Source organism: Sinocyclocheilus grahami, unplaced genomic scaffold (assembly GCF_001515645.1).
Source record: "Sinocyclocheilus grahami isolate Dianchi unplaced genomic scaffold, SAMN03320097.WGS_v1.1 scaffold490.1, whole genome shotgun sequence".
Taxonomy (NCBI): Eukaryota; Metazoa; Chordata; class Actinopteri; order Cypriniformes; family Cyprinidae; genus Sinocyclocheilus; species Sinocyclocheilus grahami.
The window spans coordinates 387,634-405,149 of NW_015505669.1; the positions used below are offsets into that span (position 1 = coordinate 387,634).

The 17,516-nt window shown below is 36.0% G+C and overlaps 3 protein-coding genes across 4 annotated transcripts in view; all 3 read right to left on the reverse strand.

Annotated features, from left to right (window-relative positions):
- LOC107554010 (sorting nexin-29-like) overlaps positions 1 to 11,464 on the reverse strand; it is a 67,053-nt gene extending 55,589 nt beyond the window's left edge. Inside the window, exons 1-11 of the mRNA XM_016236365.1 lie at positions 11,116 to 11,464; positions 10,372 to 10,436; positions 8,114 to 8,166; positions 7,875 to 7,999; positions 6,477 to 6,657; positions 6,262 to 6,332; positions 5,907 to 6,161; positions 3,552 to 3,906; positions 2,604 to 2,734; positions 2,325 to 2,418; positions 2,147 to 2,229 (exon numbers count right to left, since the gene is read on the reverse strand). Coding sequence (XP_016091851.1) covers positions 2,147 to 2,229; positions 2,325 to 2,418; positions 2,604 to 2,734; positions 3,552 to 3,906; positions 5,907 to 6,161; positions 6,262 to 6,332; positions 6,477 to 6,657; positions 7,875 to 7,999; positions 8,114 to 8,166; positions 10,372 to 10,436; positions 11,116 to 11,122 — 1,420 coding nt within the window. The 5' untranslated portion in view covers positions 11,123 to 11,464. The remainder of the gene's footprint in view (positions 1 to 2,146; positions 2,230 to 2,324; positions 2,419 to 2,603; positions 2,735 to 3,551; positions 3,907 to 5,906; positions 6,162 to 6,261; positions 6,333 to 6,476; positions 6,658 to 7,874; positions 8,000 to 8,113; positions 8,167 to 10,371; positions 10,437 to 11,115) is intronic.
- Positions 11,465 to 12,110: 646 nt separating this feature from the next.
- Positions 12,111 to 13,781, reverse strand: LOC107554040 (tumor necrosis factor receptor superfamily member 17-like). The gene is made up of 3 exons (XM_016236403.1): positions 13,628 to 13,781; positions 12,869 to 13,009; positions 12,111 to 12,595 (listed from the first exon to the last, which is right to left on the reverse strand). Exons 1-3 carry the CDS (start codon positions 13,779 to 13,781, stop codon positions 12,381 to 12,383), a joined length of 510 nt encoding a protein of 169 aa, XP_016091889.1. The 3' UTR covers positions 12,111 to 12,380.
- A 1,066-nt stretch (positions 13,782 to 14,847) lies between these two features.
- Positions 14,848 to 15,912, reverse strand: LOC107554041 (transmembrane protein 238-like). 2 transcript variants are annotated; one of them, XM_016236405.1, is made up of 2 exons: positions 15,272 to 15,912; positions 14,848 to 14,998 (listed from the first exon to the last, which is right to left on the reverse strand). In XM_016236405.1, exon 1 carries the CDS (start codon positions 15,747 to 15,749, stop codon positions 15,279 to 15,281), a length of 471 nt encoding a protein of 156 aa, XP_016091891.1. In that variant the 5' UTR covers positions 15,750 to 15,912; the 3' UTR covers positions 14,848 to 14,998; positions 15,272 to 15,278. The 2 variants fall into 2 exon arrangements, with proteins under 2 accessions (XP_016091891.1, XP_016091890.1); XM_016236404.1 differs by having other exon boundaries at positions 14,848 to 15,114.
- Positions 15,913 to 17,516: the final 1,604 nt, after the last annotated feature.

Consider the following 17,516-nt stretch of genomic DNA (forward strand, 5'->3'; position numbering starts at 1 on the left):
CCACTGATGGCAGATGGACTATTCTGACGATGTCTTTCATACTTTTCTGGACCTTGACAGTGTAATTTACTTGGCAGTCAATGGGACAGTCACAAGCCTCCCGGTTTTCATCCAAAATATCTTAAATTGTGTTCCGAAGACGAATGAAGCTTTTATGGGTTTGGAACAACATGGGGGTAAGTGATTAATGACTAAATAATCATTTTGGGGTGGAGTAACCCTTTAAGCTATCGTATGGCTTCAGAAGTAACACAGAATAATACGCACAATCTCGGATTTGGATCGGCCCTCTCTGACAGATACCCGATCTGATAAAAAATGGCAGTATCGGAGCCGATACCCGATATGAATATCGGATCGGCGCATCCCTAGTTTCCACGTCGTCAAAGATGGTTCAGAAGAACTTGAGGGTTAACAAATGATGACAGAATTTTCATTTTTAAGTGGAGTATCTCTTTAAGAATGGCTTACTTATAGTTGTTTCTGCATATTAAACAAACTATAGTGTTGACAACCCCAATTCTTTTAGCACTGAATAAATAAAAAGTCTGTGAAGTACACAAATGCACATAAATATAATGATCCAGGTTAAAAAGCTATCTACTATATAGCTCATAAAAACAAATCTAAGGGGAAAATAACACTTTCAAGCCTTAAAGGTAATGGTTGTTGTATCCATAATTAAATAGCAGTTAATAGGTTATTAAGGCATAGTGAGAAAGCCATGTTTGATCTGAAATTGAATTTTATTCCTGTCTGAGAGCACAAGCAGATTCGGGCACTCAGCATGGAACATTTTCTTGCTTTCATCTTTTCTCCTTTTTATTTTTGAAAGCTGAAGTATAACTGGATCAGTCACCTCCAGCCCCATCTCAAAGTTGTGTTTTGTCCAGACAAAAGACAGAGAGAAAGAAAGAGGAATAACATGAGTGTTTCACACTGAACCAACAGTGCCCTCATCTGGAATGAGGAAGTATGTCGGGGGTGAATCAAAAGAATAGAAATCCAAGAATATTCAAGTCCAGAATGATGTCTGTCCCTACAAACATAGCATGTCTCAACAGCACAAAAACAATGAAGTGTTAGACCACCATCATAATTTCTAGTTTCAAAGTCATATTTTCAAAGGCAGTCATATGGCCAATATTTATTCGATGATTAAAACAGCCTCACATCTGCACCAAACCACAAGACAACAGAGCTGTAGTCAAGGCAAATTACCTCAATGATGCCATCTGTCCAAATCCTCAAAGACCTAAATGCTTTAGATGGAGCTCAAATACACAAAAAGTGTAAAGGAATAGTTCACTCAAAAATTTAAAAAGTTATTGCATATACTTAAAACGATGATGATTCTATCACTACTTATTCACCTACATGTCGTTCCAAAACCACGTCCACTGTGGCATCTTCATCCTGCTCTTATGCATACAACAGCAAAGTTCATAGTGACCACAGGCTGTCAAACTCCAACAAACATTATATGGCTTCTGAATATAATTATATTTTTAAATAATTTTTCTATTTTAATATTTTTTTTTAAAGTTGCATTTTCAGCAGCCGTTCCTCCAGTCTTCAGTGTCACACACAAGGAATCTAATATGCTGTTATGCTGCTCAAGGAACATTTCTTCTTATTATCAATGTTGGAAACAGTTGTGCTGCTTAATATGCTTGCGGAAACCATGATACTTTTTTCAGGAATCTTTAAGGAATAGAGAGTTTAAAAACAGCATTTATATGAAACAGAGATGTTTTGTTACAATGTAAAAGTCTTTACTGTCACTTTTGATCAATTGCATTTTTGCAATGCATTTTGCTGATTATTAAAATAATTATTTCAAATAAAAACAAATCTTACTGATATTTAACTTTTCAACACTTTTTAGAGCTTGGCTGTTATATTGAAAGAGCAGTGTGAACATGCAAGTCTTCAAATTGTGCTCCATGGAAAAACAGCATGGAGGTTTGAAACAACACAAGGTGCATAAATGAGTATGAAATTACAGAATTACCATTACCATTTTTGGATGAACTATCCCTTTAAATTGGTATGAAATTTGTTCCTGTAAAGGTGAAACCTTCAAAAATAAAATTAAAAAGACCAAAGGAAGATCTCTGGACAATAAAAGGGTCTATGAACTCACCAACGGTCATGGATTCTGGAAGGCCAGGGGTCGGCAGAACACTGGTCACAGGCGCAATCTGCGCTGACAAGTCAGGCTCCATGCTGAGACACCAAAAGTTAATACAATAAGCATCAGTCTTTAAAGAATAAATTTTAAACTAAAATCTTACAAAAATGTGTTCTTTTGTATCAGATACCTAAACTGGAGTTGGCTTCGTTTTTCACTGTCAGTTGGTGGGCTTGAGCTCTCCTTCTGTCCATAAAATTCGACATTCTCAACTGAATGACCAGCTGGAAGCGCAAAAATAGCATATTTCTTCATGCCAGGACCGTAGTTACACATAACACTTATTTAAGTAATGCTATATTTAAGTTAATTTTGAGCAGAGACATAAAAATGAATGCCACGTCTATGTGGACAAGACCATGAAAACATAGCAAGATGTCCCTGAATGCAGACAGGCTGTGGGTCTGACCTTGTTGTGTGTAGGGCTCGCTGGGGGCCAGAGGTATGAGAATGTGTGAGTTGTTATTGTCATTGTCATTATCAGTGATGATTTGCTTTGGACTCCATGTGGAAACACTGGATAAACTCCCAACAACCATCCTATGCAGAGCAGAATGTTATGGTCACACTTTACATTAATGTCTGTTTGTTACAATGTAATTCCACAAGTAAGTTCTAAGTAATATTAATTGACAGCATGTACTTACTACAGAGTTTGGTATGTTAGTTGCTTGTAATTATGCATAAGTTACTAATACAATAAATAAAATAATATCATTCAAAAGTTTGAGGTATGTAAGATTCTGTTTTGTATTTTTGACAGAAGTCTCTTAAGCTCACCCAGGCTGCATTTATTTAATCACAAATACAGTAAAACAGTAATATTGTGAAATACTACTACAATACAATAACTATTTAAAACAACTGTTCTATTTAAATGTATTTTAAAATCATTTATTCCTGTGAAGGCAAAGCTGAGTTTTTAGCAGCCAATTACTTTAGTTTTCAGTGTCACAAGATCCTTCAGAAATCATTCTAATATGCTGATATGGTGAAAACGGTGGAAAACAGTTGTGCTATTGAATATTTTTGTGGAAACCATGATACATTTTTATTCAGAATTCTCTAATGAAAAGACAGGTCAAAAGAACAGCTTTTATTTGAAATAGAATTTCCGTGTAACTTTGTCTTTACTGTAATTTTTGATCTTTTTTTTTTTATTGTACTGACCCCAAACTTTTGATTAGTGTACATGTGAAGTGTAACAAGGACTCATTGAATTAAGAGTTATTATAAAATGAATGGTTTGTTAATATAGCTATTTGTAATTGTTAATTTAATTCACTTCAATTCAAGTCTCACTACATCCTGGTGTTGATTACTGCAACAATTAAAGCAAGACTTCTAGTAAACTCACGGCTCCCCATTCCCATGATCCTCTTCTGAGGGCTCAGGCCTGCTCTTTCCATAAATATCGTCCTCTTCCTCCTCCTCATTGTCAATGCTCTTGGTATCAGGCAGCACTCCGTTCTGCGGGGGTGTTTCAGCCCAGCTCACGATCCCAGGCTCAGTCGGGCCGTTATGAATGGGAGAGGTAGAGTCCGGAGGTTCCAGAGCCTCTTCAGAACTCACATGACCCACTGTACTCTTCCTAAGACTCCTCACAAAGTCCTCACCAGCCTCGTCCTCATCTTCCATACCCACGTCATCATCAAAAGAGATAATGTTCGTGATCTTCTTTTTACGTCTGCGCTCTTTTCTTAAACCAGAATCTAAAATGCAAGTAAAGGAATAATACGAGGGAGACTAAATAATCCCCCGTGAATCTCAATCATCAATAGCAACACTACAATAATATTTATTAGTAGTAAAAAGGAGGAAAAAATGCCTCAATGAGAAATAAAACACATTTTCAGAAAAAATTTGCAAAAATTTTACTTTTAGGGGTACAACAACCTGTCAGTGGGACAGTGCCGTTAAAGGGACATCTTTGTATCGTACCTTATTTACACCTAAAAGGTTCATAGTCAAGCTTAAAGGGTTATTTCCCCCCAAAATGAAAATTCTGTCATTAATTACTCACCCTCATGTCGTTCCAAACCCATAAGACCTTCATTCATCTTCGGAACACAAATTAAGATATTTTTGATGAAATGTGAGAGCTCTCAGGCTCTGCATAGACAGCAATGCAACTGTAATGTTCCCAGGTCCAGAAACGTAGTAAGGACATCGGTAAAACTGTCCATGTGACATCAGTGGCTCAACTTCAGTTTTGCAAAGCTACGAGAATACTTTTTGAGCGCAAAGAAAACAAAAATAACAATTTATTGAACAATTCTTCTCCCCCGAGTTACGTCTTCCGCCATTTTGGAGAGTACCCAAGAGCGTAATCAACGTAATCAGCGTTTTTTTACATTCGGGGAGAAAGCGTGTGCATGAACATAATCTGCGTAATCAGCATTGTTTATGCTTAGGGGAATGCGTGCGTATGCAATGTGATACTCTCTAATTGTGCATTCACACCGCCGCCATCGAGAGCGTCAAAAATCGCTCTGGCCTCCCTGCCAACAACGCTGTAGAAAGATTCGTGGATGCTCTGATGTAGATCGAATGCTTATCTTGTATTTAAAGGGGACGCAAAGCAAACACGCTTGTTGATCTTGTGCAGACTGACCACAAGAAAGGTAACGTTAAGTTAACCTCATTAAATATTGTTGTGGACGAAGTATTAAGATCCTTTACCTCATAATGTAAAAAGCACTAATACCACACTGTAAAAATACACTGATACAAGTAAAAGTCCTGCATTGAAAATGTAAGTATCAGGTATAAACATTACTTAATGTAAGTATAATCAGGAAAATTGATTTAAAGGTTTAAAAGTGAACTGGGACTATTATACTATTATTTATTATATCATTAGATTATTATTCCTATAACGTTAATGCACATCAGCAAACTCACCAGGAACACCAACAATCTCAGACACCTTGGTCCCCACACCTTTTTTTTTATGTCCCTGTACGCAAACAGGGACACGTCATAGATTATTTGGAAACCCGCCACAGCAATAATCAACCTCTCCTCCATTTTGCTTGGGAACTAATGTGGTCGGAACCAAAGTTTACAGGACTGCGTTCTCTGGAATCCTCTCAAGCGGTGGACTTCTACGTTCTGATTGGTTGCCGCTGAACAGCGTCATAGCTCATTACCATAATGTTGACCTGATTTCAACTCTCCTCAACGCCCTCAATGTCCAAGTCTCGCCGCTATATTGTATAAAGTGCTAAATAAATAAACATGACATGAGTGCCAAATTGCAGAGCTCATGATGCAAACATATCCACATCGTTTTGATCAGATGCTTTCTTAACTGCTCTTTTCTCACTGTTGTCATTTGTGTTTATTTTGTTATTGAGGAAAGCATGCAGCACATATTTACATATTCATCTTAACACCGCTCTCAGCAGTGTGGGTGACGCTGGGATGTTCAGAAACAGTATACCGCTGCTCAGGTATTTCAGCTATAACTTCTTTTTACCCCTTAGCATAGAACGAAAAAGAATGTTGCTGTAAGTATATCAGGGCCTTAAGGGTACATATTACTACTCTACAGTACAAATATGCAACTTTCAGGCGTAGATAAGGTACAAAGTTGTCCCTTCAGGGGTTACTGCCAAAGTGAAAAGTTGTTGTACCACTAAAAGTACAATGTCTGCACATATTTCTGACAGTGCATGTGGAATTCTATTATGGTATGTGACTCAAGCACCTGCAGAAGTGCTGCGGGGCAGGACGGGCAGCGGGTCTGATGAAGCATCCAAGCGAGGGATAAAACCAGGAACCACCGCAGTGGCAGTACCAATTTCCCGCAGAAGGGTGCTGACACCTTGAGTAGACTCTTTCCACAAACTGCTCATGCCCTGTGTGGACTCCTTAAGCAGGTGGGACACAGACGACCCCCCGCGGGCCTGGCCATTTAGGTCTGTGTTGTCGATGTTGATGGCAAACAGTATGGAATTGAGCCCTGTTGTCACATAAACTGAATTTAGACTTCCACAGGAAAGGACGCCCAACTACATATGACTCCTAGACAGCATCTGGCAAATAACTCATTTAAATATTACCTGCAGCCATGGTGGGCAGCATACTGGCTCTCTCCTCATCCAGGACAAAAGCCCAGTCTTCATAGAAGGCACTAAATATGGGGTAGATTAAAGAATTTACCAAAGAACCATTAAAGAACTTTGAATAATTTAAAAGAGTATTACGGATATGTAGAGAAAAACAAAAAGGAAGGTAAAAGAAGACATCCACAACAGTGAATCATGAATCCATGTACCTAAGGCGGGCATGGTCTGCCAAAAGCATGTGAAGATAGCGCTCTAGCGAGTGTTCGTTCAGGGCACAACGAAGCCATGCCCGGCCCCGGCCCTGCTCAGATGTGATATTCCGCAGAGAGTAGAAGCGCTGCAACTCATGACGGTTGAGGTGCTCCTTCACATAAAACCAGAACGTCAGCTCTGCAACACACAATAGATGCCTGTATGAACCGCCACGTTAATGTTCTCAGTTCCTCATAATAGAAAATACAGAAAGGCAGAGAATATTACAGAGGTTATATAAGATTATTTGAAACGTAAGTATTTAGTTCTGTATTTACATCCCTTTGGATATTTTGGATTTTTTAATCTGTTGCTGGTTTCTGCCCAAGTTTGGATCAAAACAACAGAGCATTTTACTTGGTCAGCTGTCTGTGTGTAACACTTTTTCAAATGGCTCACTTAAGGCTCAGAAGGTGATACTTGCCTGGGCTCTGTGACATTAAGATATTACAGGATACAGGGTGGTGCAGCCTCATAGTTAAAGATCTGGGCTGGAAACCAAAAGGTTGTGGGTTCAGATGTGACCACTTTCACAAAAATGTTCTCTTATGCTCACCAAGGCTTTTATTTGATCAAAAATACAGTAAAAAAAAAAAAAAACTAAGTAATACTGTGAATATTATTACAATTTAAAATTACTGTTTTCTATTTCATACATTTTTAAATATTATTTACTCCTGTGATGGCAAAGCTGAATTTTCAGCAGCGATTACTCCAGTCACGGAGTGAATAAAACTCTTTTTATTACTATCAATGTTGAAAACCGAAAATAAACAGCATTTATTTAAAACAGAAATCTTTTGCAACATTATAAATGGATTTATTGTCACTTTTGATCAATTCAATGCATCCTTAATAAAAGTAATAATTTAATTTTTATTTTAAAAAGCTAAAAGTACTCAGCACTGATTCATAGTATCACTTTTAGTTCTGCTGTTAATTTTAAACAGCTCAAAACCACAACAGGTGCAAAGACTAACCTCAGAAAAACCTTGTTTCTCTTTTTTGCCATTTTTACAAGGCTTGTTGCATAACCATCTGGTTTCATAAACAGTATCAGCACCTGGTTTTCCTGTATGAGCACTTATGAGCATCTGTTTCCTCTATGGACAACCCAGAACACCACATGTGTTCTTTGTTACTAGGGAAATCTCTCTGGCAATGTCTCTCAGGGGTACCAACTAAGACAAACTCATTAAGTAGGGCAAAGAGTTCAGTGAGTAAACACTTTGAAAAACACTTTTCAGCATGTGCTTTCAGAAAATCGATTAACACGGCTGGCTAAAAAAATGGGGGAAAAAATGATAGAAAGTAAGGTCTGGATGTCCATTATTTGATGGAATCAGTTACAGTACCTGCTTCAGTTTTACTAGTAAATCCAGCAGCATGTTTAATGGCAGCTGCTGTGAGGGCTAAACCGCGACTTTTCCTCAAGCCGTGTTGAAGTACTGCTTCAAACTGGGCACATAGGCATATGACTCTGTGACAGCAAAATAGGAAAGAATTACCAATTAATTAAAGCGCACAAATTTGGCATAGTCTTATCAAACCATTTTCAGCTTTATAAAATAAATAGGCAATATTTTTATGGCACCTGCTATCAGAATCTGAGGCAATCTCCTTTCTGCCACCAAAGCGAATTTGGCACTGAGGAGAAAATAATAGATTAGAAAAAGGAATGTTCAGTCCTTAACTAACATTATTTTATTTCAAAATTCCAATTATTCAAACCGTTGGAAATGTCATCATTTTCTTTAAATGTTTTATATGCATTAAATATCTTCCTTACAGACCCCTGCAGCACCTTCACGGGAACCTGGATAAATATTAATATTTAATAACCCGATCTACCAACTCACTTACTAAATAAAACAACTGGTAAATGGGAGAAACATAAACACGTTTTCTGCACTCAAAATAAAATGGAATGGCGCAAAAGGGAATTATGTTGCAGTGTTTGTTCATAAAAAAGCATTCTGACATTTTATTATCCATACTTTAAAACAAATATATGTTTATCAACAGAATTTATCATTCTTTCTATGTCAGGATATTGACTGATTAACTGGCAGATATTTGGACAATATTATAACACAAGTATGTGTAAAAAATAAATGTTCACTTCTGCCTTAAATGATCTGTGATAGTATAATATCATATGATATCATAATCAGAATTGGCCACTGAAAAACCTATAAACCACTTCTTTTCTTGTTCTAAGCCACCATTGTCAAAGAGCAGAGGTGCAAAGTGTTTGAGTAAATGTAATTAATTACTGTACTTGAGTATATTTTTGAATATTCTGTCGTTTTACTCAGTAAAAAAGATATCAGCAACTTTTACTCTCTACTTCACTACATTTTCTACAAAGCATCTGTACTCTTTACTCCACAACCCTCAACGGACACCTTGGCAATTGAATTGCCATTGGCTAGTACATTTTTTTGTTTACTCGCCAGACTGAAATACTATACATATATATATATATATATATATACAGTGGGTACGGAAAGTATTCAGACCCCCTTACATTTCACATGTATCACATCAATTCTGCATGTTATGCTCGCTCTCGCTCTTTGCGCGTGTGAGAGAAAGCGATGGCGAGTTGTGCGTCTTCACACTAGAGTTTACGTTACGCCAAATACACAAACACAGGTGCGCTGCGCATCCATTCAAATGAACTGAAAAATATCACAGATCGCTTGACGGAGAGTGAAACTCTGAAGTGCTCAGTCAGAGTGTTCTGTGAGTGAAAATATATCTGTGCTAATCATACTTGGCCTCCAACTTACACACTGGCGAGTAAAATCTGAGAATTTATTAGCCATTGGCTAATATTAGACGCCCAGAGTGAAGATTTAGTCGCATATGCGAGTGATTTACTCTCAATGTAGAGAGTTGACTCCACTACATTTGTAATGTGATTACATTACATTTTGCATGGCACCTAGTTTTTTATGCAGCAGTTTATATCTGCTACAAAAGAAGTGATATCGCCAACTACAGGGCAATGAAAGTACTATATATTGTGCATTTTTGCCCTTACACACCCAAACCTGCCAACAATTATGTGAATGTGAGTTCCTTAGCAATGACAATGAGGCCGAAAACCAACTCATCCAGTGCAAGAAGTCTTATTTTTGTAAAAGTACAATAAACAAATTAAGCAAAAAAAAAAACTACTTAACATTATTTTATTTATCCGTTATACCGAAGAGACCTTTTGGAAGGATATTGTTTTTTGCCATTTTTGAGGTGTTCCGTTTTATTCTGGTTTTAGAAAATAAACGTGATTGCTCTTCTCAGAAATCGAACCTGCCAACAAGGCTACTTTATGTGAATGTGAGTTCCTTAGCAATGACAATGAGGCCGAAAACCAACTCATCCAGTGCAAGAAGTCTTATTTTTGTAAAAGTACAATAAACAAATTAAGCAAAAAAAAAAACTACTTAACATTATTTTATTTATCCGTTATATCGAAGAGACCTTTTGGAAGGATATTGTTTTTTGCCATTTTTGAGGTGTTCAGTTTTATTCTGGTTTTAGAAAATAAACGTGATTGCTCTTCTCAGAAATCCACTCTTTCTTGTTTTCCACTGGCATGTCTCTTTGACTAGTGCATCGTTGAGCCTATACATTTAGTATAAGTAAAATCAGATACTCTAAAACCTTTACTCAAGTTGTTTTGAAATTGGTGACTTTAATTTTCACTGTACGGTACCTGTACTTTTACTCAAGTATGGTTTTCAGGTACTCTTTACACCTCTGTCAAAGAGGAACTGTTTTATGTTAGCAATGGAAACAAATAAGTTATCAAATAGTCAATGAAACAATTCAAAGTTACCTTACCTGTTTAACTGCATCAAGAAGTCTCTCTAACAGGTTTTGTCTTTTCAGGTCATTTTGCTGCGTACCTGTAAGTTACAGTATCCTGAAATATCACTGATATTAACGGCACAATCACAGCTAAAATAAACATTTTTAAAAAATCACAGGGCATTAAATGAATAACAATAATTAACAATTTGGTAAAAGATTGACTGCATAGAGAAGCACCAGCAGTTCTTAATGGTGGTAGGCACTGTCGGTTTGAATATAATGATCCATTCCTTCTTCATAGATACACAATTATATATACATGTGTGTGTGTGTTTGCGCGTGTACTCATATATGTATGCAGTCAATCTTCTGCCATAATTTTAAACTGTTATTTATTTAATGCACTGTGAGTTTTGTCCTGCCCATTTCACATGACCTGTCAAGACAACATAAAGAAATTAGGAAGTTGTTGCAGCTACTGTAGATATGGAGATATGTAGACAGACCGATCAAATTAACTCTTAAAATGTATCAAATTTAAAGTTGAAATTTACTCTTTTATCCCATTTTTAAAACGTCGTCCCATTTTAAAGCTCTGGTCATAAATATGCATTACGTTCTGGGATCTGCATATTCACACCACAGTGACCCAGACTGAATGTTTTGAAACCTCTGGTTGCCTCACGAACAATAAATAGATGACAATTAAATGTGTGGCATGTACAAATAAACAACATAACAGCATGAATCCATCACCTCGCATTTACGACTCACCGTTCATTCTGAAATTCCAGATCAAACGGTTTAGCAAGCGACATGAATCGCGCTTGTGTAGGTCCCCAAAAGTATCAGATTAATCCCCAAAGATGTTTAACAACACTGTTTACATTTTGGGTCGTTCTCCATACTTTCATTTGCAGAGCAGTTAAACCGAGGCCTAGCTTAGACAACACTAGCACTTTTTAAAAGCCGTTTAATTCATCACAACTATGAATACTCATATGTTTTTATTAAGTATCGTAAGGATTTAGCATGAGTGAACTGTTTCTACCGAGTTAAACTGTATCGTTGTGCTAACGAGAGCTCGCTAATACCACTGTACACTGCGCTCGGGCCAGTCACATGACATTGCCCTGGTGTCACGTGACAGCAACATTGTCACGTGAGTCAAAGCTACATGGCCTAATAATTAAAAAACAAAAATAGACATAAAAGTATTTTGAAGTCGAATTTACGTCAGTGGATTCTGAAAGTCTGATTTAAAGGGACAGTTCACACAAACATGAAAACTCCGACATCGTTTATTCACCCTAGTGTCGTTCCAAACCTGTATGACTTTATTTCTTCAGTGAAACACAAAAGGACATGTTAGGCAGAACGTTGAGAACTAACTTCACCTGCAGGGTCATTTTTATATTTTTTTATTCCCCCTCATACAGTGATAGTAAATGGTGACTGAGACTATCATTGTGCCTAACAGATCATTTTGGGGGGATAAAATGTCATACATTGTTTGGAAAAAAATAAAAGGGTAAATGATGGCAGATTAAAAAATGGGTGAACTATCCTTTTAAGCGTTTATTACATAAATGTCATGCATTTATTTATTTATTTAAGTATATTTACAAATCGTAAGACTTCATAATTGATATTGATCATAATTGATCATAACATATTTTAATTTAACAAAGATACAGCATAGATTTGTACTGGTTATGCACTGATTAAAAAGTGTAAGTGAAAAAAAGTAAGCAAAAAAATGTGGTGAAACGTGTTTATAATATTTTTTAAATTCTAATATCGCAGATCATTCTTACATCTGAATAACACTGAGATGTTCACTTCTGACAGTCAGATACTATCCTGTGTTCAAGTTCAAGTCCTGTGTCCATTATTAGTGCATCCATGCAGCAGTCATGACAGTTTTATCCAGTCTGGACACAGTAATGGTGAGACGATGCTTGCTATCACTGTTAACCAGATGATGTGCAGTGTTTTCTGAGTCTGCTGCTGTTATAGAAGTTCCAGTGATCTCTTCCCTAAATGACAGGTGTACAGTGGTACGCTTGCACTGTCTTTGTGGTAACCAGGATTGTGGTGCCTTCCTCAGTGGAGGGAAGAGGCAGGCTGGAGTTGTAGTGATGTTGGTTCAATCCATCTGGAAAATCAGTTGTAGCTTCATCTGTATCTTCAGATTGCTCTGTTACATTTGAGCCTCTCTCGCTGTCAGATGTCTTTTGTTCTTGACCTATCACTGAGTGACATTTCATTGACTTTATAAGAATTTGTTTTTCCACACAATTAATGTCACTACAAAAACACTGACTACTAGAATAAGCATAGTTAGACATAGAAATCATATAAAATGAAATAATATATATTACATGTTGCAATAATGTCATACATAAAATCAAGTACAGTAAACTAAAAATAAATGTATGCCCTATGATTATGATTTCAAGTGCTAACATTTGAACCAATGTGCTATAATTTTTCTTAATGTATCAAAAGTCTTTCACTGGTGTACCTTTGTTAATGATGGGCTTACAGGTTTTTCTGCGTATAACTCGCAGAATAATGGTCAGTGCTGTGAAAGCTCCCAGGAACACAAAAAACACGATCAAAATTAAACGAATATTTTGATTCTTTTCAACTTCGTTTTCTGGGACTGAAAAGGACACAATGAGGCACTGAATAAGAGACTGAAATGATAAGACATTGTGGACTTCATGATACATGATACAGTTCTACTCATAATCGATCATACTTTTTGCAGAATTTTCAAGAGTTTAAATAATTTTATTGGAATAATAGTATTTAAGTAATAATTGCATTTGGTATTTTATTTTGTACTGCCCTATATTGAACAGCTATTTTTATGCATTTATACTATACATATATTTCACAAGACAAATTAATAACTTTTCATAACAGTTTTCTTAAGTTTACATCCTCTTGGTTTTTAATACACAACATGATCATTTGTGTAAATCACGGTAATTTGTCTTGTAGAATATATATTGACAAATATTCTATTATACATTGAATGTTGAATATTGTTATGTAGCTTCTTCAGGGCAGTAAGCATTATAATCATTTTTTTTTATTCTAAGCAACTTACTGATTCTGCAAGGAGTATGTTGACTTACCATAACTGTATCTATTACATTTATACATAAAACGAGTAAATTCATTGTGCTTATACAACTATCATAGTCTTAGTTTTGAAAATGAAAATGAAATTAAATGAAAAAAGTTTTGAATCAGATATAAAAACGATACTTACTTGAGGTGCAAAATGTTTTGCAAATATTTGGTGGGGAGTTGCATCTAATGGAGCAATGTTGACACTCCTCAAGAAGTCCATCATAATAATAATTCTTTGCACATTTTCCCTCAGCATAAATAATAATGTAAAGCAGCAATATAAAGAAAAGCATCTTCCACTGAGGTGCTAGGCGTCACTGAACTTACACAGCAGCCAACATTTTATTATTCCCAATATGTAAATATGTCTTAAGGAGGGGATGTCCCTTTTATCTTTAGCACTGGCATCAGTTTAAATTTTAGTCACATTTTCTCATGACAAAAACTCTTCTTCAACCAAATTTCCATTTTTAACTGTTAATGTAGCTATACACTATAAAAACAATTATAAAATCCTGTCGTTTTTACTGGCAGCTTCAGGAATGTAATCATATTTACAAAACAACCCATAAATATTACAGTTTAAAAATCTGTTTTGTATCTTTAACATACTGACAGCCACCATAATAAGAATCAAGGTTCATCACAAGTAGCTTTGCACAAGCTGAGGTAAATAAATACTAATATGTAGAATTTCTACAAATACAAAACACCATCATGGTAACAAACATGACACTAAAATAATGCAATAAACATGAATTAAACAACATACATTTTCAAATAAAACCCTAATATAAATAACTGAGAATAAAAACTACTAAGGACAATTATTCAAATAAAATACCATCAAATGTGAAGTGTCACCAAGGGAAATCTGGGAATGTCAGTTTACACTTTTTCACTGTAAATTATAAAATGACTTGTTCTTTTTTTACTTACAAAAATGGTACATTTAACAATATTTTTGCATAAACTTACATTAAATGTATATTACTGTTTTCCCCCATATATAGGGAACTTACTGTTAACCAATTAACACGTTTTCACCATAGCATTTTTTAAGTTTTACAGTTAATATTACAATAATTTTTACAGCATAACAATTGTTTCATCTTTCAGAGACCTTTCAAGTAAAACAATACCAGACTAATAAATATGTTCTAAAATTATTTTAATTGCAAAGGTTTGTATACAAAACTGATACTGTTATAAACACACGAGTAAGCACTGCTTATTAGATATAGTGGGACAACATTAGTTTATTACATAATAATGTTATTAGTTTATTACATAATAATGTTATCATATTATATTAAATAATACAAACATATTTTAGTTTAATTGGATTAAAAGAACAATATTTTTATAACAATATTTATATATTAACAATTATACAAAAAAGTAGCCGAAAACACTGATGATCTTAAAGATCTATAAAGCACTTCTAAAGGCAAGTCATTTCTAGGCCGCATGGATGCAGATGTGAAGAGGAGGGTCTCCCCGCAGAGCACTGTGGGAATAGAGATGCAAATCAGAGCCTGACACTGAATGTCGAGCAAAGTTTGCTGTGTGTGGTACAAAAGATAAGTCTTATTTGATTCTCCCTCCTGTCCAATAGGAGTCCTCCTAAAGACCAGAATGCTATAAATGATTAACAAGCCCACAGGTTGCACGATCATTAAAATAAAAAAAGATCATGCTTATAGATAATAACATGAAAGATAACTGGTTTCCGAACTCTGTGTTCATTTAAATCAGTTTTATAGTGTATTATTTGAGTTACCAGCATATTATATCACCAAAGGATCTTGGTTCAGGGGGTTGGTCGTCCCAGGTGGTTGTGTATTCGTATAGGAGCTCATGGCAATGGTAACCGGTTGATCTGCTCTGGCCGTGCGGTTTGCCAGAGAGCCTTCAGCCTGAGTGTTAATTCTTCCGTTTCTCCTGAAAGAATTCCTCAGCCCGTTGGAGAGACTGCTGGAGACCTTACGCATAACACCTGAAATTCCTTTAGAGTGTTTGTATTGAGCAATGTCGTCCTCCAGCTCTTCAGGAGGAACTTCAATATTACCAGTGTACCAAAACACCCACCAGATGAGACTCAGAAAAATGATCACAGCTCCGGCGTAAATTAAAAAGTCATGGAAAAAGATGTCCCAAAACACACCAACCAGGAGGACAAAAAGTCCAAAAATGTCGTGAAAAACAGCAAACCAAAATGCACATTTACAACGACCAACTCCTGGATGCTTTTTCTCCATATCCACAATAATATATCAGAATCCTTTTTTGATTGAATCGTATCAGACTGCAGCCTTGTCCTTCCAGAAGACTACAGTGCTAAAAGTACACTCTGCGAGAAACATGACGTACACCTGTACAGATGATGTTCAAAGTACACTGAAGTGAATAAACTTTGATGTTGAGCAGTAAAGTAATGCTTTTATCAGAAAACTTTATCAGGATCACAATCATGAGGATAAATGACCATCAAAACACACTACACGTGAGTCAAAATGACAACACCCATTCGCCAATATAAAAATGAATGCTTGTAATATTTACAAAATTTACATAACTGTTTTCCATGTGACATTGTTGGCTACTATTTATCCCATTTTAAATCATCTGCCTTTTGTGTTTCACATTTTCTTTTTATGATCAACATCCAGACCACACCGAGCACAGCAAACATCAGAATGTATGTGAATGATAGATACTTTTAAGAAGTTTTAAAAAATTAAAAAAGTATCCACTGATTCAGCATTACACAAGGAATTCATAGACACATAGAGATCATGATTTTTCAGACAAAACTGTTCAAAAGTTAAGCAAAAAAGAAGCCATTTTTCAGATCTCATGACCTGTAGGTGGCGCTTTTCCTGAATTCGACACAAAACCTCAGATCATGTCCAGACCACACCGAGCACAGCAAACATCAGCCCAACTGAAAAACACAATGGGCCCATTTCATCATTCACAGACATTGTATCTGTAGAATGACTATTAAATAATCCACTAGAATTGAGGATTATCACTAAACCAGCAGCTAATGCTAGCCCGCCAGCGATCAGGATGAAGATGGGTTTGTGGTAGTAAGTCCAGCAGCTGGGATCTCTGGGTGCAGGGTCCCGAACTGAAGGCGAAACTGTCTGCTGAGTCACATCTTCACTTAAATCACACTGATCCACAGAGTGCATCCTGACAAATCTGAACTAGCACAAAAAATACAGATAAGTGAATGTCAACTCGTTTAGTCTGGTCTGCAGTTAAATTCTAAATCTTTCCGAATGGGATAGTTCACCCAAAAATGAAAATTCTGTCATGTATTTAGCCTCACGTTGTTCCAAAACAACATGTTTTTAGTTAACTATGCCTTTAACAGTATCATTATCTAACCACTGTTCTTGAGACTAATTGGTAGCATCAGAAATTAGTTTTTATACATGCCTTCTGTTTGGTCTCTGAGAATACTCTGTTGATTTTGATTGGATCAGCCTAGGATATACATCCAGGAAACTTAATACTGTCAGAAAGAGAGAATGATCAAGCTTTTCTCAAAAGACTAGTCTAAATGGAGACCAAAATAGGAGGTCTTACGAAAGATATTGGAAAAAAAAAGATTCAAATAAAAAAAAAATTAAACAACAAAAAATGACCATTATCAATCCAAATGGAAAACCTCAAACCAAACCCATGTAAAATACACCACTGTAAGCAGGAACAACATCACAAACAGAAGAGCAGCTGGTCAAACACATCGTCTAGCTCATCAAATACATGTAATATAATATAGCTGCAATAAGCAATAAGCATTGGAATAAGCGCAATGCAGAGCCGGTAGAAGACAAAGAGGAGAATCAGAATGTATGTGAATGATAGATACTTTTAAGAAGTTTAAAAAAATATCCACTGATTCAGCATTACACAAGGAATTCATAGACACATAGAGATCATGATTTTTCAGACAAAACTGTTCAAAAGTTAAGCAAAAAAGAAGCCATTTTTCAGATCTCATGACCTGTAGG

Bases quoted from the DNA above. Each gene is read 5' to 3' on its own strand.
- LOC107554041 (XM_016236405.1), bottom strand. From the start codon at position 15,749: ATGGAGAAAAAGCATCCAGGAGTTGGTCGTTGTAAATGTGCATTTTGG.
- LOC107554040 (XM_016236403.1), bottom strand. From the start codon at position 13,781: ATGCTTTTCTTTATATTGCTGCTTTACATTATTATTTATGCTGAGGGA. The intron at 13,010-13,627 runs GTAAGTATCGTT...TGTCCTTTTCAG, and splicing joins CAAAACATTTTGCACCTCAA to TCCCAGAAAACGAAGTTGAA. The intron at 12,596-12,868 runs GTACACCAGTGA...AATGTCACTCAG, and splicing joins TAAGCCCATCATTAACAAAG to TGATAGGTCAAGAACAAAAG.